Here is a 21,038-nt window from a genome sequence, read left to right as displayed (position 1 = left end):
GGCCAGACTATGATTTCAGGGCAAGGAGAAACCTCCTCCCAGTCCTCAGTGACTCTTCCTTTCTATTTCTGGCACAAAATTAGCTGCCTGAAGACAAAGCTTTTTGTTCCACAATTAAGGATGCAATTAAAAATGCAAATGCCTGAAAGAGTGCATATAATGCTAATGAGTCTCAAAGTACACATGAAGAATCAAAATCTATTCCTCTTTAAAGGAGGCCCCAGCTTAGGAGGCAGGCTCTGAGCAGTGGGAGGGGTACAGGCCCTACCCTTTACCTAACAGGACCATCTGGCAGGTTCTTTCATAGACTTAGTTTAACTTAATCCTAACAACAAGCCGGTGAACAAGGTGTCATGTCCATTTTATAAATGAAAAGTTCAAGTTTCAGCAATTGATCAACGGTGAAGTCTGGACCAGAGACCAGGTCTCCCTTGAGGAAGTCAGTGTAAAGTATAAACGAAACAGGAGGTCTATCAATATGAATGTAACCTCTGCCCCTAGAGAACCCACTCCCTCCTCACTGTTCTGTAGCACAATGAGCACGGGCTCCAGCGGGCGGCGCGCCTGGGCGGAGAACATGGGCTGGCCATGTGGCACCATGCTCTTTTTAAATCTCTCTGGCCCTGTACAGGGTTCTTCATCCGTAGAATGCGGATAATAATCATAATTGTATTTAGCACTGCTATAAAGCTTAAATGAAGTGACAAATAAAGCACAGGCCTCTCAGTGTGGCTCTGGCAGCCCGTTCTGACTTTTGCACTGCCCTTTCCAAAGCTCTTGGGTTTCCCAAGTCTAGACCATCTCCAGACTTTCTGCCTCATCTTGTCAGACTGTTTCAGGTACCTGGGCGTGTCTCCCCCAGTAAGATATTAAGAGAGGTAAGAAACTCTGGGGCTTCCCGGGTAGCTCAGTGGTAAGGAATCTGCCTGCCAATGCAGGAGACATGGGTTTGAGCCCTGGGTCAGGAAGATCTCCGGAGGAGGAAATGGAAACTCACTTTAGTATTGGTGCCTGGGAAATCCCATGGACAGAGAAGCCTGGTGGGCTACAGTTCATGAGGTCGCAAAGAGTAGGATGCAACTGAGCATGCACACAGCGAGAAACTCTGAATCCAGAGTGCTGCGGTACACTGTATTCCTGAAAGAGTAAATGATCATCTCGTCAAAGAAGAACATATGAGTGAATGAATAAGAGGCAGAAAAATGCCTTTGTTGGCTAGCCCTGTGCCAAGTACTGGGCAGGGGATGCACACAGGATGATAACATGTCCCCTGGGGACATCAGCTGAGAGCATGTTGGGTCCAAGGCTGGAAGGGAAGAAGGTAAAAACCTGACTTGTAATAAAGTTCAACGATTTCATGGCTCTACCTTAAATAACCTTGAGAAATTCATAGCCAAGCGAAATGGGAAGCAACTTTGCACTGGAGCCAAGTTCCCTGAGCTGGCTCCATCCTACATTGTTCCCCAGGTTGCCTGGGAAGCCCATCCTCAGGTTACAGACCAGCAATAGAGTGGGGCAGGAAGTACAGTGGAAGGATATATTCATGTTTAAAGCAGCAGCAGAAAGAAGACCAGAGCCTCTTACATGATGACGTTGCTTTCCCCTCCCACCAAAATCAGTCAGGGGAGAACATCTTTCTTCTAGAATTAAAAACCCATCAGGATGAAGAATCCTGGGTGAAATCTATTTGCTCAAGATTTCCCTTGGTGTAACTTCCAGTCCTGTGTTTCTGGAATAGGAAGATTAAGGGTGCTGAGAACAAGACACAGATGAGGTTCACCCTGAGCCCTGCCCCTACCCCAGGTCCTCTCACTAAGAAGGTACAGGCTGTGTGTCATGGTCTAAACGTATTATTGAATTAGGCCTCAGCTGAAAGAGGGTCACAGAGTTCAGCAGGCAGGTGAAGCTGCCTGAAAGGCCTTGCAGACCCAGATGTGTCTTGGAAATCCCAAAAGGTAGTGCCTGTGTCCTCAGGACTTGACCAAACTCCATGCACTTGATGATGGGTTTCCAGAGGGCTGACTACTCAAAGGTCTTGGCTTATATTTTAATCTTGTTCTTTCACATCTCTACGGGAAAGAGAATCTAGGAATTAATTCATTCAACAAATATTTACTGAAGAGACTTCTTTAGGCCAAGCACTGTGCCATAAGGCACTAAAGATATAAGAAAATTAAGACATTAACTGGGATTTGCAGGCCTAGTATTGATGGACCTGCCATTTCAAGGAGCTTTACCATGAAGCTGTAATAAAGACCAGAGTGATCACTATTTTAATAGGTAAGTTTTAAATACCAGTGGCCTTTTGGGTAGATTTCATTGTAGGAAGTCTTATAGGCTGTTGTGAAGATTAACACAGGTTAATAATTGCAAGGCACGTAGCACATGAGAACAGTTATGATACTGTCCTGCATTCTAACTGAACTGCCTGCAGATACGGACAATGAGAATCCTGACAGAAGAAGTCTGATCTCTTGTTCATCTCTGTAGCTAAGCATCTGCTACAGATTGGTATATTGCAGGTATATTCATGTGAAATCATGTTTGTTGAATGAAAGAACTGATGTTCTGATGAATCTTTTTGTAAAAGATTTAAACAATAGAGCAGGAGGCAGACCTCAACATTTGTCATATATAGCCTTTGAAGGAAAAACTGTCAAAGAAAGTACAAAGTTTGAGTTACCAGTTTAAAATGTGGATTTAGAACCACAGAAGGAAGTAAATAAATCAAATCCAGAACAGAAAACTGTGAGCAGAGGGCTTAGAGTGGCTAAAGAACGTAGAGGAGAAACGGGAGCAGTTGTGAGGATGGGGTGCTGATGACACCCATGGGGAACTGGAAGGGGGACCCCACAGATGCTGACTACAATGTAATGCAGGCGTGTTCTCTTGCCTGGGTCCTGTGTCATCTACCTAGAATGCTCTTCCTTGTCTATTCCATCTGCAAGCTGTAGACCGCATCCCATTAGTGAGTCATTAAATCAAGTTAATGAGTTGTGACTTCCATTTTTTAAAGAATGAGAGAAACAGAATGGAAAATAGCAAAGTTTACTGTACATAAAACATAAGCTTCAATAGTAAATTTTTTTTTCAGCTTTATGTGTGTATGTATTTACTGGGTCGTGAGAAAAATGTATTTCTTATTTTGAGTAAAAAAGGCTTAAAGGCCTCTGAATTAACTTATATAAAATCTTCAAGAATTAATTCAGATATCCTTGTATAAGGTAGCAGTAAAGGTTCTTGGCCTTTCTAGAACTAACTTTTCATACCACTCTGCATTATGACTGTCTTCCCCTCATCTCCTTGCCGCACTAGATGCAAGTTCCTTGAGGACAGGGCATGACTTCCAGGTCCTCAGTGTCCATTATAGGTTCTGGTACAGAATATACACTCAAAACACGCTTGATGAATGCATAAATAAATAAGAGTTACTGACTTTTAAACCTAAATTCACAACAGAAAGCTTATTCACTCAAACTCTTCAAATCGATCTTTTATTAACAAGTGAGCAAGGACCAGGTTTCTCTTTTATATTCTTTCCTGTGACCTCTTACTCCCCATTGGTGGACTTACCTGCTTTTCTTTCTTCCCCTCTCCATTCTCCCAGTGTCCTGGGTGCTCTTGGTTCTCTTTTATCAAATGAAAGGATCTCTCCTTAGCCATTTGCACTCTTGAGTGAATTTAACCCCCCCCTACTCTGACCTTTCTTGGTAGCTTTTAGATATAAAGGCACATCCTATTAGTAGCAGGAAAAGCCTTGTTCTGCTAGTGGGATGCATTTAGAGCTGATAGAAAGATACCAAGGGGAATGTGTATTACAGCGGTAGAGAGACCTCAACCTGCACATATATGGAGCCCCAAAGTACATGCAACAAACCCATACCAGGAGCCCAGGTGGCATCTAGGGCTGAAGAACTGATAATGTACTTGTGGAGCATTTTGAAAAATATTTTATTCAAATTTTTAACGTTTTATTTACGTTTAAGATTCTACAACTACATATGTTTCACAATGCAGGAAATACACAATACACATAGCCCATTCAACCAAGCAGATCCAAATCATTGGCATAGAACATGTACAGCATTATTATTAGCGACAATCAACTCCATTTGCATGGCACGACCAAAGCACTTCAAGTGCCTTACAAAAAAGATTAGAAGAAGGAAAATAATTACAACTAGATTGGAAAATAGAGAGGGTTGGCTCAAGTTTACAACACTGCCTGGATAGATGTGCTAGTTCCCTGCCAGGCAAATACGCCGCCATCACCAGGGGGACTATTTCTAGGAAGGGAAGGAGGCCAATTTCTGCATGAGCCTGAGAAGATGCATCGTCTTGGACACAGCCAGCACAGGGCTAATGTTGAGGGAGAGTGTGTGTGTGAGAGAGAACGACAGTGTGTAGGGAAGAGGAGGTAACTCCAAGGGGAAGGTGGTTTTGTGGCACAAGCAAATATTCTACTAAGTCAGCTAAATTGTTTATTACAGAACAAAGAAGCAGCTTGCTTTCTGGCTTAGGTTTTGGCTTCATGGAAAAATATGAATAGTACTAAAGAAATCCCATATGAAAGCCCTATAGTACAGTTTATCCTGTGTAAAAACCCCAAAGAAGTATTCTTTTTTAATTTCTCCTCTCAGCTAATCTGTTTCATAATCCAAGAGTCGGCCGCTGTGCTGACAGAAGCACATTGGGATTCACAGCCAAAGCGCACTGAACAGCTGATACGCATAAGCTGGGCCCAAGGCAGCTGGAGTGATAGATGGCTCTGGAAGGCAGGAGATCCAACTCTGCCGCCAAGCGGCTGTGGGCCCCTTCCTCCTGGGGAAGGAATTTCCCCTTCTGTAAATTAAACAGTGGGCCTGGTGATAGCTAAGATTCCAGCCCGAGCATTACATAAAGCTAAGCAGGGTAAAGGGGATAACACTCCAGGGTGTCATTCTGGGATTAAAGACACATGCTCATCATCTGATATTTATATAATCAGAGAAATTTTGCTACTGATTTATTTTGAAACAGCATCTAGTTGACTTTCTAAAATAACACAATCAACTGGCACTAGTTCTATTTAAGTGATCTAAATGAAACAAACATATCTGAAAATCCTACAGCCAAAATTAGTATTAAACAAACAAACAATAAAGGCATAAACATACCAAATCATTTTGAGAAAGAATTCCATTTAGGTTTTTCTATTTCATTAATTAATGAAATTAATTAATTCATCACACTGTGTGAGAACAGGGCTAGGGTATCTTGTAAGTTCTTTCCCTCTGATTTGACTCTATTCATGGTCCACATCTTTTGCAATTCTATGCCTCTAAGAGTCACCTAGAAACTGAGGTCAGACCTCTACAAGATAGTTTTGGTATCTTGTAAAGAAGTAATTTGGGAAAATTTTCATGAATTTTCAGCTATTTTTGAGCCTTATTTAACAGGAGTTCCTCCTTTAATACAATATCCAACTATTAAAGCACTGACAAGACAATGTTCTTTATTACCTTAAGTCTTCATCTCTTTTGTATGTTATAGTTTTATTTACCATTTCAGAGAATAAAGGTCTGATTCTGAGCAATATTACTATTTCAAATAAGCCTATTAGTTTTACATAAAAGCATCATATCACTTCATTTCACTTTCCTAATCTTCCACAACTTACTTAAAAGGACTAAGTTATTACCGGTATATTTTCAGCAAACTCCTCCTAGTACAGTGAACATTTTTATGCATTCTACTTTTTAACAAGATAGCAACAATATGATCATTTTTCCTTCCAGTTTTATTCTATATAACTGTTTAATTTTAGCTGATTTATCTCTATCCTATTAACTTAGTTGACTTTTCCTAATTTGCTACCCAAGACTAAAGCATTTCAGGATTTAGAAAATATTTCATATCACAAGACCAGCAATACAACACAAGTGAGGAGAAACAGAAACAGCTGCTTTCCGTCGTATTTGTGACGTCACTACAAGGCATGTCCTAGGGTGGTTCTCAATACTTCCTCTAACAGGTTACACAGACATGGACCAAAATAATCTTCAAAAATGCAGTTGAACAAATTTGGGATATTCATATTCTGATTTTTTTAATTTAAATCTCAGGGCTTCTGAGATACTGGAGCTCCCTGGAATAAGAAGGGACTCTATGCTTGTCAGAGAGGCCAGCAAACCAAGGCCTTCGAGAAATTGCTGCCTTCTGGAATCCTCCTCCCTCCTTAGCCCTGCTGTACCTACCAAAGGCACACAAAGGATTCCTTATAGCCACAGCAAGACCAACAGGACAAATCTATCTAAGTATTCTACAAATGAATGTCTGTAACATGCACCTCGTGTCAAGACAAGACAGTGAAATTTCAGGTCTAAAGGATATGACCCTAGGTGGGAGTCAGACCAGATCCCAAGAGAATACAGTGAGGATGGGCGTGGTGCCCCCAATGATACCTGGATTCATTTTCACTATTAACTGGGCATCACTATCCTACTTTGGCCATTAATACTTACAATATCATTCTTATTATTATAAGTCATCATTTCTTTTAATTGAATGGTAGTGGAATGGGGAATAGTTTCCTATAGGAATTAGGAAGATTTTCCTAGATTCTGTGAAAAAAATAGAAATTAATGCTCTAATATGACATAAAATCCTCAAAGAAATATGATGCATTATTTTTTAATAAAGAACTGGATATTTCAAATTCATTGAACTTTTATAGTGTAGTGTTTTCTGGGTTTTTTTAAATTAGAGTCAGCACTGATAAAGTATATTTTGAGAGGAATATAGGAGGTTTTATACTAAGAAGAGGTGCATGTTACAGTTGAGTGATGATGGACCTTACTCAAGAATTAATTATGGGGATGAAAGACCAGAAGGCATTTCAAGTTAAATCAATCATCTTTTTTTTTTCTGATAAGTTAATGAGTTTTGTCAGGCAAGGAACAAGTAACATTTATGGTTTGAGAAAGAGTTGGTAATGAGATGCCACAGAAAAAAGTCATTCTACCAAACTTTAAGAAAAAAACGACATAACTCTTCGAGAGAGTACTGATTTCTAATCAATACACCAAAGTTAATAGGATAGGGGTCAAGTGAGCCAGGAAGAAATATGAGAATATTTTATTCCCATAGTGATGGTAAGCAGATGTCCAGTACTTCGGCCCATATATTCAGTTTAAGATGCATCTGAACTGAAAATATTTCTTCTCACTATTTTTACTACAACCTGTGCTAAGAACTTTACCTTGGATCACAACATGGTCAAAGAACTTGTTAAGAGCAGGGGACTTTAACTAACTTAACATAGTTAATAACATTTCAAAAGCTTCTTCACAATGGTTAAACGTAAGGTCTTACAGAGGTGTACTGGCGAGCGTGGGTTAATGAAGAACACGTGTCCCCTCGCTACAGAGTGTTGCGGGGTCTCCCCAGGCTGAGGGCTCCCAGGTGCAGGTCCCAGGAAGAAACACACTGTCGCCTACCTGACATAGAGGGAACGTTTCTGATTGGTTCGCAGGGACCCGGACCCGCTGTCGCCTACCTGACATAGAGGGAACGCTTCTGATTGGTTCGCAGGGACCCGGACCCGGAGCTCATGCTGTGGTTCATCATCTGCTCTCGTAGGTCATGGATTTTGGCCTCAAATCGAGCGTAATCTGGGAATGGAAAGGAAGATGGCAAGTTTGGTTCTGTGCCTTCAGCAGGTTAGAAATATCACACACTCAAGGCAGCCCTTTGTCCCTGTTGTTGGTTCCTTTGCCAAGAAACAGAGGGATGCACAATGCAAGACGAGTGGAATACAGAAGGTTCACTTTCATATTATTTATTTGTAGACATTCCCAAGAGGGAAAGAACAAATCAGTTACTTCCCAAAAAGCACACTTGAAAACATACCACCACCAAATCCTCACTATTGAAAAGGCCATGGGAGGAAGAGGTCACTTTCCAACTGAGAGACTGGACAATCAAGTGTTTGGTGATGAACTGTGAAAAAAACACCATTTACTTTTGCTAAATTCTTTTCTTGGGGTGGTGCGGTAGGGGGGGATGTCTTAGAAGTTGATTACTTGGATAGTATCTCAATTTTGCCTTATATCTTTAATACAAAATATCACATGCCAAACTTCATCAATTCTAACACAATATATATAAATTAGCTTCTCAGGAGACCAGGGTTAGAAAACATTAAATCTATTTTAGAAGCATGCAAAGAAAAAATATAAGGGTCTTAAAAAATCAAGGAAATATAATTATTAAAATATACTATGTCATCATAGGAAAAATTTTTTCACATCAATCCAATAAAAATAAAGACTGAAAAATAAGTTTTAAGATACTTAGTAACACAGTCAGCATATAAAAAGAAATAATTTGAAGTTTTCATGTTCTGAATCCCAGCTTGGTCTATCATCTCGGTACAACAGTATCTCACTTTAGGAAGATCTTGCTTTAGGTAGAAGGCTCAATTTGCCCAGAAGATAACTGTGAACATGTTAATTCAAACTGTAAATGGTTCTTCTAATTGCAAAGCAACTCATCAGGAAGAATTTTAAGAGAGGTTCTCAATATATTTCAGAAAAAAATTGATTTTCAATTCAATTTATTCATAACTTTTCACAAAACTAGAACGATTAAATGAATATAATACAAGATGATCTACTTACAGTATAGTTCAAATTTTTTATAATAAAAAGTTCCACAAAATCAAATTTAAATTCAATTTACTGAATATATATTGGTTGTTGTGGTATGGATTTCCATAAGGAAAATGATTTGATCTTGGTTTTCAACGACAGAAAATAATGAATTCTGAATGTTAAATATTTTTGAAGTTTACTACTCCAAAGATGGGCTTCCCAGGTGGTGCTAGTGGTAATGAACCCACCTGCCAATGCAGGAGACATAAAGAGACATGAGTTCGATCCCTGGGTTGGGAAGATTCCCTGGAGGAGGGCATGGCAACCCACTCCAGTATTCTTGCCTAGAGAATCCCATGGACAGAGGAGGCTGGCAGGCCACAGTCCACAGGGTCACAAAGAGTGGGACATGACTGAAGCAGATTAGCACTCACTCCTGCACTCTAAAGATAAAACCCTAATAGCTGAGGGGAAATTTCTGGTGCTTAAACAAAGTCTGATGTTACCTAGATTTGGAAGGCTTCCTGTTCAAAACGTCTCTTTGAATAATTAAATCCTAAGTGATTAAGTGAGCAGAATAACATATTTAACCTAAAATCTATTAACTGTAATTTAAAATATTTCATTTTAGCAGGGAGAGAAAATACTTATTTATACAACCATCAATATGATGCTATATGCAGATTAAGTCATTCTGAGCAAGTCATATTTTCTTGCCATCCTATTAATATCCAATTAACATTTATTGCCGGCCACATGGCAGATGTTATGCTCCAAGCTTCATGGATATTATCTCATTTCTTATTTAAATTACAAAATGAAGGCCATGGATGTTGTAAAAATGTGAAGCATATAAAAAAACACAGAATAAAAAATAAGAGGTCCCCATCCCCCCTTCTCCTCTCACTCTTGGTCTTCCCTACAGCATAGCCTGCAGGTACACAGACGGTGGGTGATGGACTTGCAGCCATATTCATCTGAATATACACATATACTCCCCCACACATGTGAGATCACAATTAAATGTTATGCTAATGCTCTTTCCTCCCTTTTGAGCAGTGGTATCTTGGATATTTTCCTACCTTCTCTTAAATAATAAGTATCATGTTTCTTAATACCCTTAATTATATCCCACAGTTTAGACCGTAACGTATTTAACAATTCCCATATGACAGCCTTTGCTATCAGACGGGGCCCTGGTGCACGTGAACACACTCGAGGCAGGCCAGTAGAAAGCTGTGGCATGAGTATCAGTCAAGCTTTGCACGGACGTCACACGGTCCCCAGGAGTGCTTTTTTTGGAGAAAATAATCTATCCTGGAACATAGAGCTGGAACTGTATCTCCTGAGCCATGCTCCACACTGTCACCAGCTAAATGCCACGTATCGCCCCTAAGAATCACTAAATCTTAAGAATCACTAAATCCCAGGACACCCCCTTTACCACTTGGATGACTTCACCATCATGACAAAGACCTGAAATCCATTTTCTGAATGAATGAATGAGGGAGAACTGAAATGAATTTCAGTTTTAAATGCCTGCAGGTACTGAAATTGCCCATTTTCAACATTAAGTGTTTTTTTTTTTTTTTTTTTTATAATGAAGAAAGACAAGATGATTCTCCTCTAGGACTTCTTTTCTCAAGGCTAATTATTCTGTTTAATTTCAAGGCTTTATTCCTATTTAATTAGGGTCACTCCCAGATTGCACTGTTATTTTTACTGTTCCCTCCTGGCAGTCTCTGAGCTCTCCCCATCTCAGCCATGTCAGACAGTCTGGAAACAGTTTCCTGATACTTAACTGCATGTGACTGGCACTTTGTTAGGCTCTTCCTGTGTTCTCCTTAATGGATGGCTCATGAGATCCCCAAAATGTTTTCTGCCATGCTTTTGAAATGTTTATTCTGCATCATATTCTACAGTGTTTACATTCCCTGCTATGGATGGGGAGGTATTACATTGTGTATTGTATTTTATTTGTCTTACTTGGAACCCATCTTGTTCTCAACTTCTCTACTTTGATCATATTAAACATAAATCTCATATTCAAAAGTGTTTATCCTTCTTTGTCCCTTTTTGAAAAATAAAGCTTTACAAGTAATTTCATCAAAGCAAAAACAATAAGATTTGAGTTTGTAAATATAAATGGTGTGTGTGTGTCTGCATGTGAGTATGTGTGAGAAAGACAGACAGACAGAGAGAGGGATGTGTCTCCAGCCTCTCAGAGATAAACTAGTTAGAAACCCTCTAGAAATAAATAAGAAACTAGATACATAAATTGTGAAGTATGTCTTCTTTATGTTTTATAATAGTACTGAAAATTACATTTCCAACAAGTTAAAAATCTACCACCACCATGTCCATTCAATCTTAATTCTCTCCCCAAATGTTTCATTCACATTCATGCCCTCCTCTTTGGGATATTTTCCAATAAATTCCTAACACTCAGGAAAACATTCTAATGCGATTTTTATTTTCTTTATCCTTGGCTGCACTGGGTCTTTGTTGCTGCGTGCAGGCTTTCTCCAGCTGCAGTCAGTGGGGGCTACTCTTTCTGCGGAGCTGGGACTTCTCGCTGCAACGGCTTCTCCCGTGACAGAGCACAGGCTGGCGGCACGGGGGCTTCAGGAGCAGCGCACGGGCTCTACAGCCCGGGCTCAGCAGTCGTGGCGCAGTGGGCTCAGGCTGCCCATGCCATCTGGAATCTTCCCCACCCAGGGATCAAACCTTTGTCCCCTGCCCCGGAAGGCAGATTCTTCTCCACCGCGCCACCAGGGAAGTCCCAGATGAGATTTCAAAGTGCTCAATCCTTATTCTAAGGGAAAATTCATGTTTACTGAGTACCTGCAATAAACTAACTTCTGTGCTAGGTACTTAAAAATTATGTTATTTCTCCTAACAGAGTTCTGAGGTAAGTGTATATTTTAGAGGTAGTGAAACAGGTCCAGAGAGGTGAACTCCACCCAATTCACAGAGCTTCTAGGTTACAGAGGTCATTGGACATGGAGCTAGGTTCATTCACACACACACTCACATGCAGACACACACATTCAACCCTGGGTCTCTGTGAGGCCCGTTTGCTTTCATCACATCCCAGTACCCATTAAACACTACAATTCTCCCTTAGAACCTAGGCTTCCGCAATTCTCTGCCCCTCCCTCCCAATCCCACGCTCTCTTTCCTTCCACCAACTGTATCACATGCATGCTGGTCCTCTCGTTTATCGTCCCATAAACTCCTTAGAGAGTGGGTATGCCTCACTCATCTCTGCTTCTCCAACCTCAAGGTCTATCATGCCTCCTTTCCTACACACGGGATTGTACTAGGCACATGGCACACAGTTTTGAAAAAGACAGAACCTAAAGGAGTTAACTTCTTGAACGGGACTCTGACAAGGAAATTAAGCAGGATAAGGCTGAGGTGGGAAACTGCATTAAAGCAGCAGGACCTTAAGCCACTACAAAAAAACAGTATGGAGGTTCCTCAAAAAACTAAAAATAGAATTGTCATATGATCCAGCAATCCTACTCCTGGGCACATATCTAGACAAACTCTAATTCAAAGAGATACATGCACCCGTATGTTCACAGCAGCACCATTCACAAAAGCCAAGACATGGATACAGCCTAAATGTCCATCGACAGATGGTATATATACATGTGGTATATATACAAAGGAAAACTACCCAGCCATAAAAAAGAATGAAGTGCCATTTGCAGCGACATGTATGCAATTAGAGATCATACTAAACGAAGTAGGTCAGAAAGAAATTGACAAATACCATATGATTTCACTTATATGTGGAATCTAAAATAAGGGCAAAAAAATGAACCTATTATCTACAAAACAGAGACAGTATCACAGATGTAGAGAACAGACTTGTGACTGGCAAGCGGGAGGAGAGAAGGGGAGGGAAGGACAGGGAGTCTGGAATTAGCTGATATAAACTATTATATAGAGGATGGACAAACAACAAGATCCTACTGTATAGCACAGGGAACTATATTCACTATCCTGTGATAAACCATATGGAAAAGAAAAGAATGTTTATATGTATATAACTGAATCATTTTGCCGTACAGCATTAATGCAACATTATAAATTAACTATACCTCAATTTTAAAAAAGCATCTTGGCTCTCCCATTTGTTAGCTGTGAATTACTGTGAAAGTTGGGCCCAGTTTCCTCATAAGTAAGCAGAACAGGAATAATAATTGTACCTACTTCAAGATATGTGGAAGGTTACAAGAGAGAGCTCACTGATTGGTAATGACTGATAATTCCTGCTGTTAATTTTCATATGTAATTTAACACCTATTCTTGTTCACTGCTTGCAAAAGTCATAACCCCTTTCTGTACCAAGTAGAATAGAAACCCGTGTCTGCTCTCAGTGGCCCCTATTACAGCCTTACTCTGCCTGTTAGGAATTGATGACTCTACGAGGTCAAAAAGGAAAGAGTTACAGATGGCCACATCTGGGACCCCTGACATTAGGATGGAACTATTCATCTGCTGGGCAACCGCTGAATGGCACCCCAGGGTCCTCTCACAAATCCATAATCATCTGGAGGTCAGGAGAATGATGCTCAATTCTGAAGCTGCTGCCTTTTTCAGGAATATCAGTGACCTTGTCCATTGGTATCATTGCAAGGCTTTGAGGTACTGATGGACACTTGGATGGAGCAAGGGCAAGGGTGTGAACGCCCCTTGCCACACATGAGAGGAAGCTCTGCCATATACCAGCTTCCTTTGCAGTTTGTCAAATGTGAACAAGGAGACCCAGAAGCAAATTGACCCCCATCATCCACACAGGAATGAAGGCACTGCCCCAGAAGTCTGGGGTTGCTTAATGCAACAGGATTCATCTGTGTTGATTAAAGCTGAATAACTGCTCCCATCTTCACGTCTCTGATGTCCCAGCCACGCATCAGAGAAGAAAACAATAAGCTCACTGGGTTAGACTACAGCACAAGCCTTCGGCATGTCGTCCTTGAAGTGACCTGGCGGGCGGCCTACCTCTCCACAGCTGTGCCCTTGTGCAGCCAACTAATGACTGTCACTTACCAGGGGACGCAGCGAGCAAAGCAGGACAGGGTCCAGGCTGGGAGGCCAGCTTTAAATCTTAATCCTGTCATTTACTACTAACGGGACCATGGGAAGTTTCTGAGCGTCACTGTGCTCATCTGTAAATTGCGAGACTACTCTCACAAAGTGGTGTGAGAATTAAAATGAGATTTGGCACGGAGCTTTTTGTAAATGTAAGATAGTGATTTCCATTGTTACTGTGCTGGCCCCTCTTAAGACAAATACATATCCAGTCCTCGGCCACACTAATGGGGACAACAGTGTCCTATTCCTATGCGCTCATTATGGACACATACGCAGTTTTAACAGCAACTGGTAAAGCACTGGGCTGTGAACAGGATTCTGCACATGCAAGCAGAACAGGCTGCTTTCCTGCCGAGTTATCCATTTCCACGCTCCAGGGAAACCAGTTTGAAGAGACCACCTGCCGCTCACCCAAGGAGCGATGTTTTAAATAGATAAACCTGAGCTAGAAGTTCTTAGTGGCTTATAAGCTAAAGAAGCCTGGGCTTTGGGGCACCTTCCAATAGGGATGGGGTAAATTACAATGACACGCAGTCTGTTGGAGTCACAATATTGTTTACCTCCACTTGACACTTGCTGTCACTAGAGCCCAGAAAGGGTATATGGGAAAAATGCAGACAAATCACTGTTCTGGCAGCGAGATACAGGGGAGCAATTGTGAATGCTTCCATTTCTTTGGGGGAAATACCTTCTTCATTTATTCAGCAAATGTTTCCTCAGGGTTTATTACATGGCAAGCACCATGCTAACTGATAGGAATACTGAGTCCACTGGACAGTTCTTTGCCTTAAGGGCTCACACACAGGCTGATGCATAGCCTTTAATTTTCTGGTTTCTTGGGGTGAATATAAAAAGAGCATCTGCCACATATATTTCTGCTCTTATATGAGTATCAGGCACTTTCTAAACAGTAATGAGATAGCATTATGGTGGGAAGAAGCCAATACAGATACATGTTCCAAGGGAGAAACTGAGGCAGGTTAAATCTTTGTGAAAGACTGTAGGACTTCCCAGGTGGCACGGTGGTAAAGAATCCGCCTGCCAATACAGGAGATGCAAGAGATGCAGGTTTGATCCCTGGGTCTGGAAGATCCCCTGGAGTAGAAAATGGCAACCCACTCCAGTATTCTTAAAACTCCATGGACAGAGGAGCCTGGCAGGCTACAGTCCATGGGGCTGCGAAGAGTCAGACACAACTCAGCACACACACTGCAGCAGCAGTACTGTTTCTTTAGAGACGGTGGACTCGAGATTCATTTAGACTTCACAAGCTGACACGTACGTGTACAGAAGAGGGAAAATGTTAACCTTATAAACAATGTAATAGGATAAATAAAAGTGCTTAAAACTAGAATATTCCAAACATATATAGCACTGCTCCTTCTACACTAGGCTCTCTCTCTCTCTCTCTTTTTTTTTTGGCGAAAGATTATAGACAATTTTACTTTGAAAGTGAAAAACTATGAGACCACCTGAAAAGTACACTGTTAGGGAAAATATCAGAGACATATTATTCGTCACTAGATTCAATCAAATAGGCATGCATAGGAGGGTCGCCATAGAATACTGGTTGTGCCTCAAATCCAAGAAGTAATACTTTGTCAAAATTCTTTTTTATAATGAATGACACAAAAATAATTCTATTTACTTGGCACTCAGAAAAGAATCAAAAGTTCCCATTTCACCACCTCTTCTTTTATTCCTTTGCCCCACAATTTCAGAGCTGGACAGGCACAAAAGAGGCACCATCATGTTTCACCAGACTGTAGAGACAGCCTCAGAGCTTTCCATCTAGGGCTATTTTTCAGGCACGCTGGTATAGCTGCTGTTTTTACAGGCTGCTATAGAAGACTGGCTCCCCTCCAGTGTGTGTATTGGCATGCCCACCTGCCCTCAAGACAGCTCATCTCTGGACACTGGAAGGAAGGGTTTTCAGTGGATCTACACAGCCTGGTTATCCTGCCTCAGGACTTTATTAGCCTTTTATCCCGGCTCCTTCCTTAACTCATCTCTGAGACTGCAATCTTGCTTCTGTGTTAAAGTGGTGACATGGAATTTTCCACTGCAGAAGATTTACAGATGTTGTTTGGTTTACTTCTGATTCAAACTACTGTGTGTGTGGGGGGCGGGGGGAGAGAGTGGGGGGAGACCAGGAGACAGAGAGACGGAGAGAGAGAGAGAGAAATAGATTAAAAACTAAATTCACTACAATCGAAATATAACTGGGACTCCTAGACAACAGGGCGAGTCTATTATTGTTTCTGAACTCCACAAAGAGCACTTGTAATGCTCTAGCACTGAGCATTAAAAACCTAGTTATAGACACCATGAGGGCAAGACATTGTCAAACATTTTCTGTATCCTAATGTTTGGAACAGAGCATTGTTATAACTGATATAACACATGGTTATCAGTTAATAAATGCTAAAGTAAATGTTTGCTGAATTGGGTAAGCTAAATAAAGACTTCAGGAGAAAAACTGATCTTTTTGTTGTCATTGTTGCTATAACGTGGATCAGTATACATTGCTTTTTAAACTTTTACTTTTAAAACTTTTTTATTAAGCTTTTTATTTTGTATTGGAGTATAGCGATTAGCAGTGTTGTGATAGTTGCAGGCAGACTGCAAAGGGACTCAGCCACACACATACATTATCCGTTCTCCCCAAACTCCCCTCCCATTCAGGCGTCTGCATAACATTGAGCAGAGTTCCCTGTGCTACACAGTAGATCCTTGTTGGTTATCCATTTCAAATATAGCAGTTTGTTCATGACCATCCCAAATTCCCTTGCTATCTCTTCTTATCCTTCCCGCTGGTAACCATAAGCTCATTCTCTAGGTAGATCAGACCTTATAGAGCAAGTTTTAATAACACATTGAATTAAGATACATTGTTTCTCTCAGCAGAATTGGGATCATTTGTTTTGACTAGAATAATTTCTAGGCGCAGTCTGGATAGAGAACCTTTAAAGAGGTTTCAGTAAATGCTCAGGAATTCTTTACTGCGTGAAATGAAGTTTTATAGACAAACAACAGTCTGAATCCCCAACCAGTTATTTTGTACAATGTGCATATAAGTCTGAAAATTAGATACATCAAATTTCAATTTGGCTTCACGCAAACTTTGTTTTATGGATTCATAAAGGCAGATTTTCTTTGATTACCAGGATTATTGCAAAGTGGAGTCAGAACAGAAACTTTTTGAATTTGGCAAAGCCTGTGTCTTCAGTCAACTGGGAGTAGCCTGATGTTAATTTTTTTAAGGCTCTGAAATAAACAGAATCCAACTTTAAATCTTAAGCTCCTCCACTAATTCACAGTGTGGATTTTGTGCAAGTTATTCAACCCAGAGCAGACTTAGTTTTCTCATATATACAAGAAAAAAACACCATCAGCCTTGTCAGATTGCTTGAAAATTAAATGTGATAGCATCTATGAAATGAAAAAAGATTAAGATCTCTTGAAACTTTGTATTCTTCATTTATACAATTAGGGTAATATTAACAGCCTACTTACATTATGAGGTTGTTGTAGGATCAAATGAAAAAACAGATATAAAAATGCTTGATAAACTGAATACCATAAAAGGGGATGATAATAATTCTTATCAATACAGCCTTTTCAAAATTTCCCTCCTGCCTAGAGTATTTCTTCAGTATCTGACATTTGTCCCCAAAGTTGTGAAATTAGATTTCTGTCTTGATTACGGAAATAAATCTACATAGGGCATCATGCTTGAGAGTAAACATGAAACTCCTGAGGGGAAAGTGGAAACCTCTGATACCATTAGGGCCTAGCTGCCAATGGCAATTCTCTCTGAAGGTTCTGCTGGCAGGTTGAGCAAAAGGCTCAGAGCTGAGACGCACAGGCTGTCGTTTAATTGCTGTGATTCGCAGGTAATGGTATGGCAGAAGAAGGATCAAGGAGCTGGGCCTTCTAATTTAAGGCAAAGGGCCTAAGACTACATCCAACCAGATAAGAAAAGGCTTCCTTCACAAATAAAAGTGTTAAATCTTTGCTGGATCTGTCCGGTTCCTTCTTTTGTGTTAAAATCATGGAACTAGAAGCTAAAATAATAATGTTCACGCTTCCTGTGTTCTTCTGCAGTAATAATCAGTTAGATCTTGCCCAGTGAAAAGGATGATATTCTTGCCTAATTATACACTGGGGCAGAGAAAGAAGATAATGCAGTCTGGCTCTAGAGGTAGGCAGGTTGGCAGACCTCTTGGGTGACATAAGGGGTACAAATATTGGTCTTGCTCCCACAACATTCCTATCAGGTTTATCCTTTAATAGCATCTTGAGAAACACATATACATATTATCTTGGAGGATAACCCACCATTCTGAGATAAACAGAAGCACAAAGGGAAGAAAACTAAGAGAAAATGGAGGCTTAGAGAGATCAGACAATTCGTCCAAGCCCACACAGAGGAGCTGGGATTTGAATCCACACCTAGCTCCAGCCTCCACCAGCTTTTTTCACTACACTGACACTACACTTGGCTCTATAAGCAACAGTGCTAGTCCCTTTTTAACTCCTGATCTAGACAGGTCCATGGCTATCTGGCTCGGTCACCCTGGGTAACAAGGTAGTGACCAGTTTCCAATCTAGCTATAGATTCATACCTACAGCGAATTCTGTAAGACAGGTTGGTGAGATCAACATGGAAAAGCTTTGTTTGGTCTCTCCAAAACAATTCCCAAATGAAAGCTTCTCAATACGTCATTAGTATGATTCTGGGTTTAAGGCTTGAAGTCAACTGGAAATCAGGGCTCCCGTCCGTGCAGGTTCGCCACCCTTGGGGCTGACTGCCAGGCTCATTTGCTGCCCTCTATCTATGGAGCACACACGGGGCACTCCAGGGGTGCAGGGAGGCAGAACATGCTCAGGAGAGAGAGCAGTCAGCCCTGCCTCCAGCACTGTAGCATCTGCCAACAATTTGGGGCACGGATTTCCAGAGTGGCTGCAGAGAGCAGGGCCGGGTCACCACATGAATCATAAGGCTGAGGGTAGGAACTTCATAAATCTAGACTTACATAATAGACTGTGAAGGTTTTTTTGTCTAAACATATTTCTTTCTTTTTTGTTGTCAAAATGTCCTACCAAATGTAATGTACAGTGCTTGCTTGGATCCTGACTGGAAAAAAGAAATTTTAAGTCATTAAAAACTGCATATTGTATCATACCAGGAATTGTTTTACATTCTGTTGGGTGTGGTAACAGCATTGTGGTAATATTAAAACATGTTCTCTCTTTTCTCATTATAGTTTCTGAATATTATAAGGATGAAAAAAGATAATGGTGGGATTTGTAAAATACATCAGCAAAGAAAATATTTTAGGTAATATATGATGAAAACTGGCAAACTTGACCATTATTGAATATGGGTGACAAGTACATGAGCATTCTTTGAAAAATTCCAATTTTGTGTATGTTTGAGATGTTCATAACATAATCATTTAAGTTGATTATTTGAAAGGATTAAATGTCCTAACTTAATGAAATTAAAAAGCTGGCAACACAGTGCCATCCTCCTCACTAGCACAGTGTGGGGAATGACAGGACCTGGCTCTGCACTCGGGTATCCCCATGTGTGTCCCTCTGAGTCCTGGGTTGCTCACGGTAAAATAGGTACGGGACACCTAGACCCAGCACAGTTTGGAGATTTCACGGAGGTAACAGCCAGGGAAGTGCTGTGCTGCTCAAATGCTTCTACTCAGTCAGCAAACGTTTCTTGAGCATCAACCGTGGCAAGGCTCTGAGTTAGATACCAGTGATACGATGATTACAATGGGATCTCTCTGCACACAATGACTTTTCACTACTGCTATCTAATGTATACACTGATTTCCACAGTGATGGCAATTTCAGAACTAGCTCTAGCTTCTAGTTTGAGTACTGTCAACAATTCTTTCTTTAAAATTTATTTATTTTTATTCAAAGGATAATTGCTTTACAATATTGCCTTGGTTTCTGCCCATCAACAATTCTTGGTAAGGGCAAGAAGGTCCTTGCTCAACTCAGCTGATCTTTATCTTTCCTCAGATTCTAGCTTTTGAGATTTTCCAAGTTCCATTCTCCTCCAGCTACAAAATATCATCCATGCTGTTCCCTCTGCCTGGAACACCTTTCCATTGGTCTTTATCTGGCTTCTCGTCTTCCCCATCTGTCTTCAACATCAAGTCCTCAGACAACTCCCTGACCTATGAGGTCCTTCTATTACACTCAACGGATATTTCTCCTTTGCAGTATGTCCCGTACCTGAAACTGATTACCTATAAAGATCTGCTTGTGATTTGTTAGGCTCATGGGAGATGCCTGAGAAATGTGTGATAATGGATGGAGCGAGGCTGCTGATGTGACTATTTCTCCTTCATCCTGATAAACAAAAGTGACCTAGCCATTCTGAAAATGTTGAGACTTTGATAAGTATGTTCTATTCCTCCTTGGCTCTCTCACTAGAAGAATTTTTATCTTCCAACTGAGGTTAAAGGAAGAATTGCCAAAGATATAGACGGAGGGAACTATTTATCCTCTATTTCTTTCTCATCATAATTATCTATTTCCAAATCCTAAAAATGCCTAGCTAGATTCTTCTCCAATCCTGAGTACCTTTAACTTCTTGGGATGCTATATATGTTCCTATTTATTATATTAATATTGTAAGTATTTTTATGGCATGCAACCAGAAAAATCACATAATGGGAAATAACCCACAGCTCCCCAAACACACAAACAGGAGCTGAACAGAACTTGAGCACAATTTATGGTAACAAGGTCGTCCTCAGTTTAGTTATTTTTACTGTGCAAAATAAAATTATTTTCCTTATTTCGCTACTTTTTCCTATAAAACTGTTCCCTTGATTTTTGGCAAAAGATCTATGAGAAAGTGAAGGACTTCCTGGGTGTACACGAAATTGAAATTGCCATTTAAGCAAGGACAAAGTGTAATCCAAAACTGTCCTCTATACACATATCGTTTGCTAAGAAATGTGAACTCTAAAACTAAGAAAACACGGAACCATTGGGTGGCTTAAGGGATATGTTAATTAAGTCACTTAACCAGCAGCATTCTGATGAAGAGACTGGACAGTGACAGGAGAGAGATCAGAGGACACTCAGGGGTCTCTTTCAATGGTCCAGGTGAGAGATGGTGAGGACAGCGGGAGTGGAGAAGAGGGGACGGACATTTGGGAGGCATAGGTAAGAGGCTTTGCTGACTAACTCAGTGTGACATATGAGAAAGAGAGTGGAAGTGTCCGGGGTTCCCTCAGGTTTCCAGCTTGAGCAACA

The 21,038-nt window shown here is 40.7% G+C and overlaps 1 protein-coding gene across 36 annotated transcripts in view; it reads right to left on the bottom strand.

Annotated features, from left to right (window-relative positions):
- Positions 1 to 21,038, bottom strand: part of DLG2 (discs large MAGUK scaffold protein 2) — a 2,236,304-nt gene that overhangs the window by 156,968 nt on the left and 2,058,298 nt on the right. For all 36 annotated transcript variants that reach the window (XM_043451476.1, XM_043451478.1, XM_043451480.1 and 33 more), the window contains one exon: positions 7,538 to 7,652. In XM_043451476.1, coding sequence (XP_043307411.1) covers positions 7,538 to 7,652 — 115 coding nt within the window. The remainder of the gene's footprint in view (positions 1 to 7,537; positions 7,653 to 21,038) is intronic.

Source organism: Cervus canadensis, chromosome 29 (assembly GCF_019320065.1).
Source record: "Cervus canadensis isolate Bull #8, Minnesota chromosome 29, ASM1932006v1, whole genome shotgun sequence".
Classification (NCBI taxonomy): Eukaryota; Metazoa; Chordata; class Mammalia; order Artiodactyla; family Cervidae; genus Cervus; species Cervus canadensis.
Note: the sequence above shows the minus strand (reverse complement) of the source record. Positions and strands in the feature narration are given on the sequence as shown.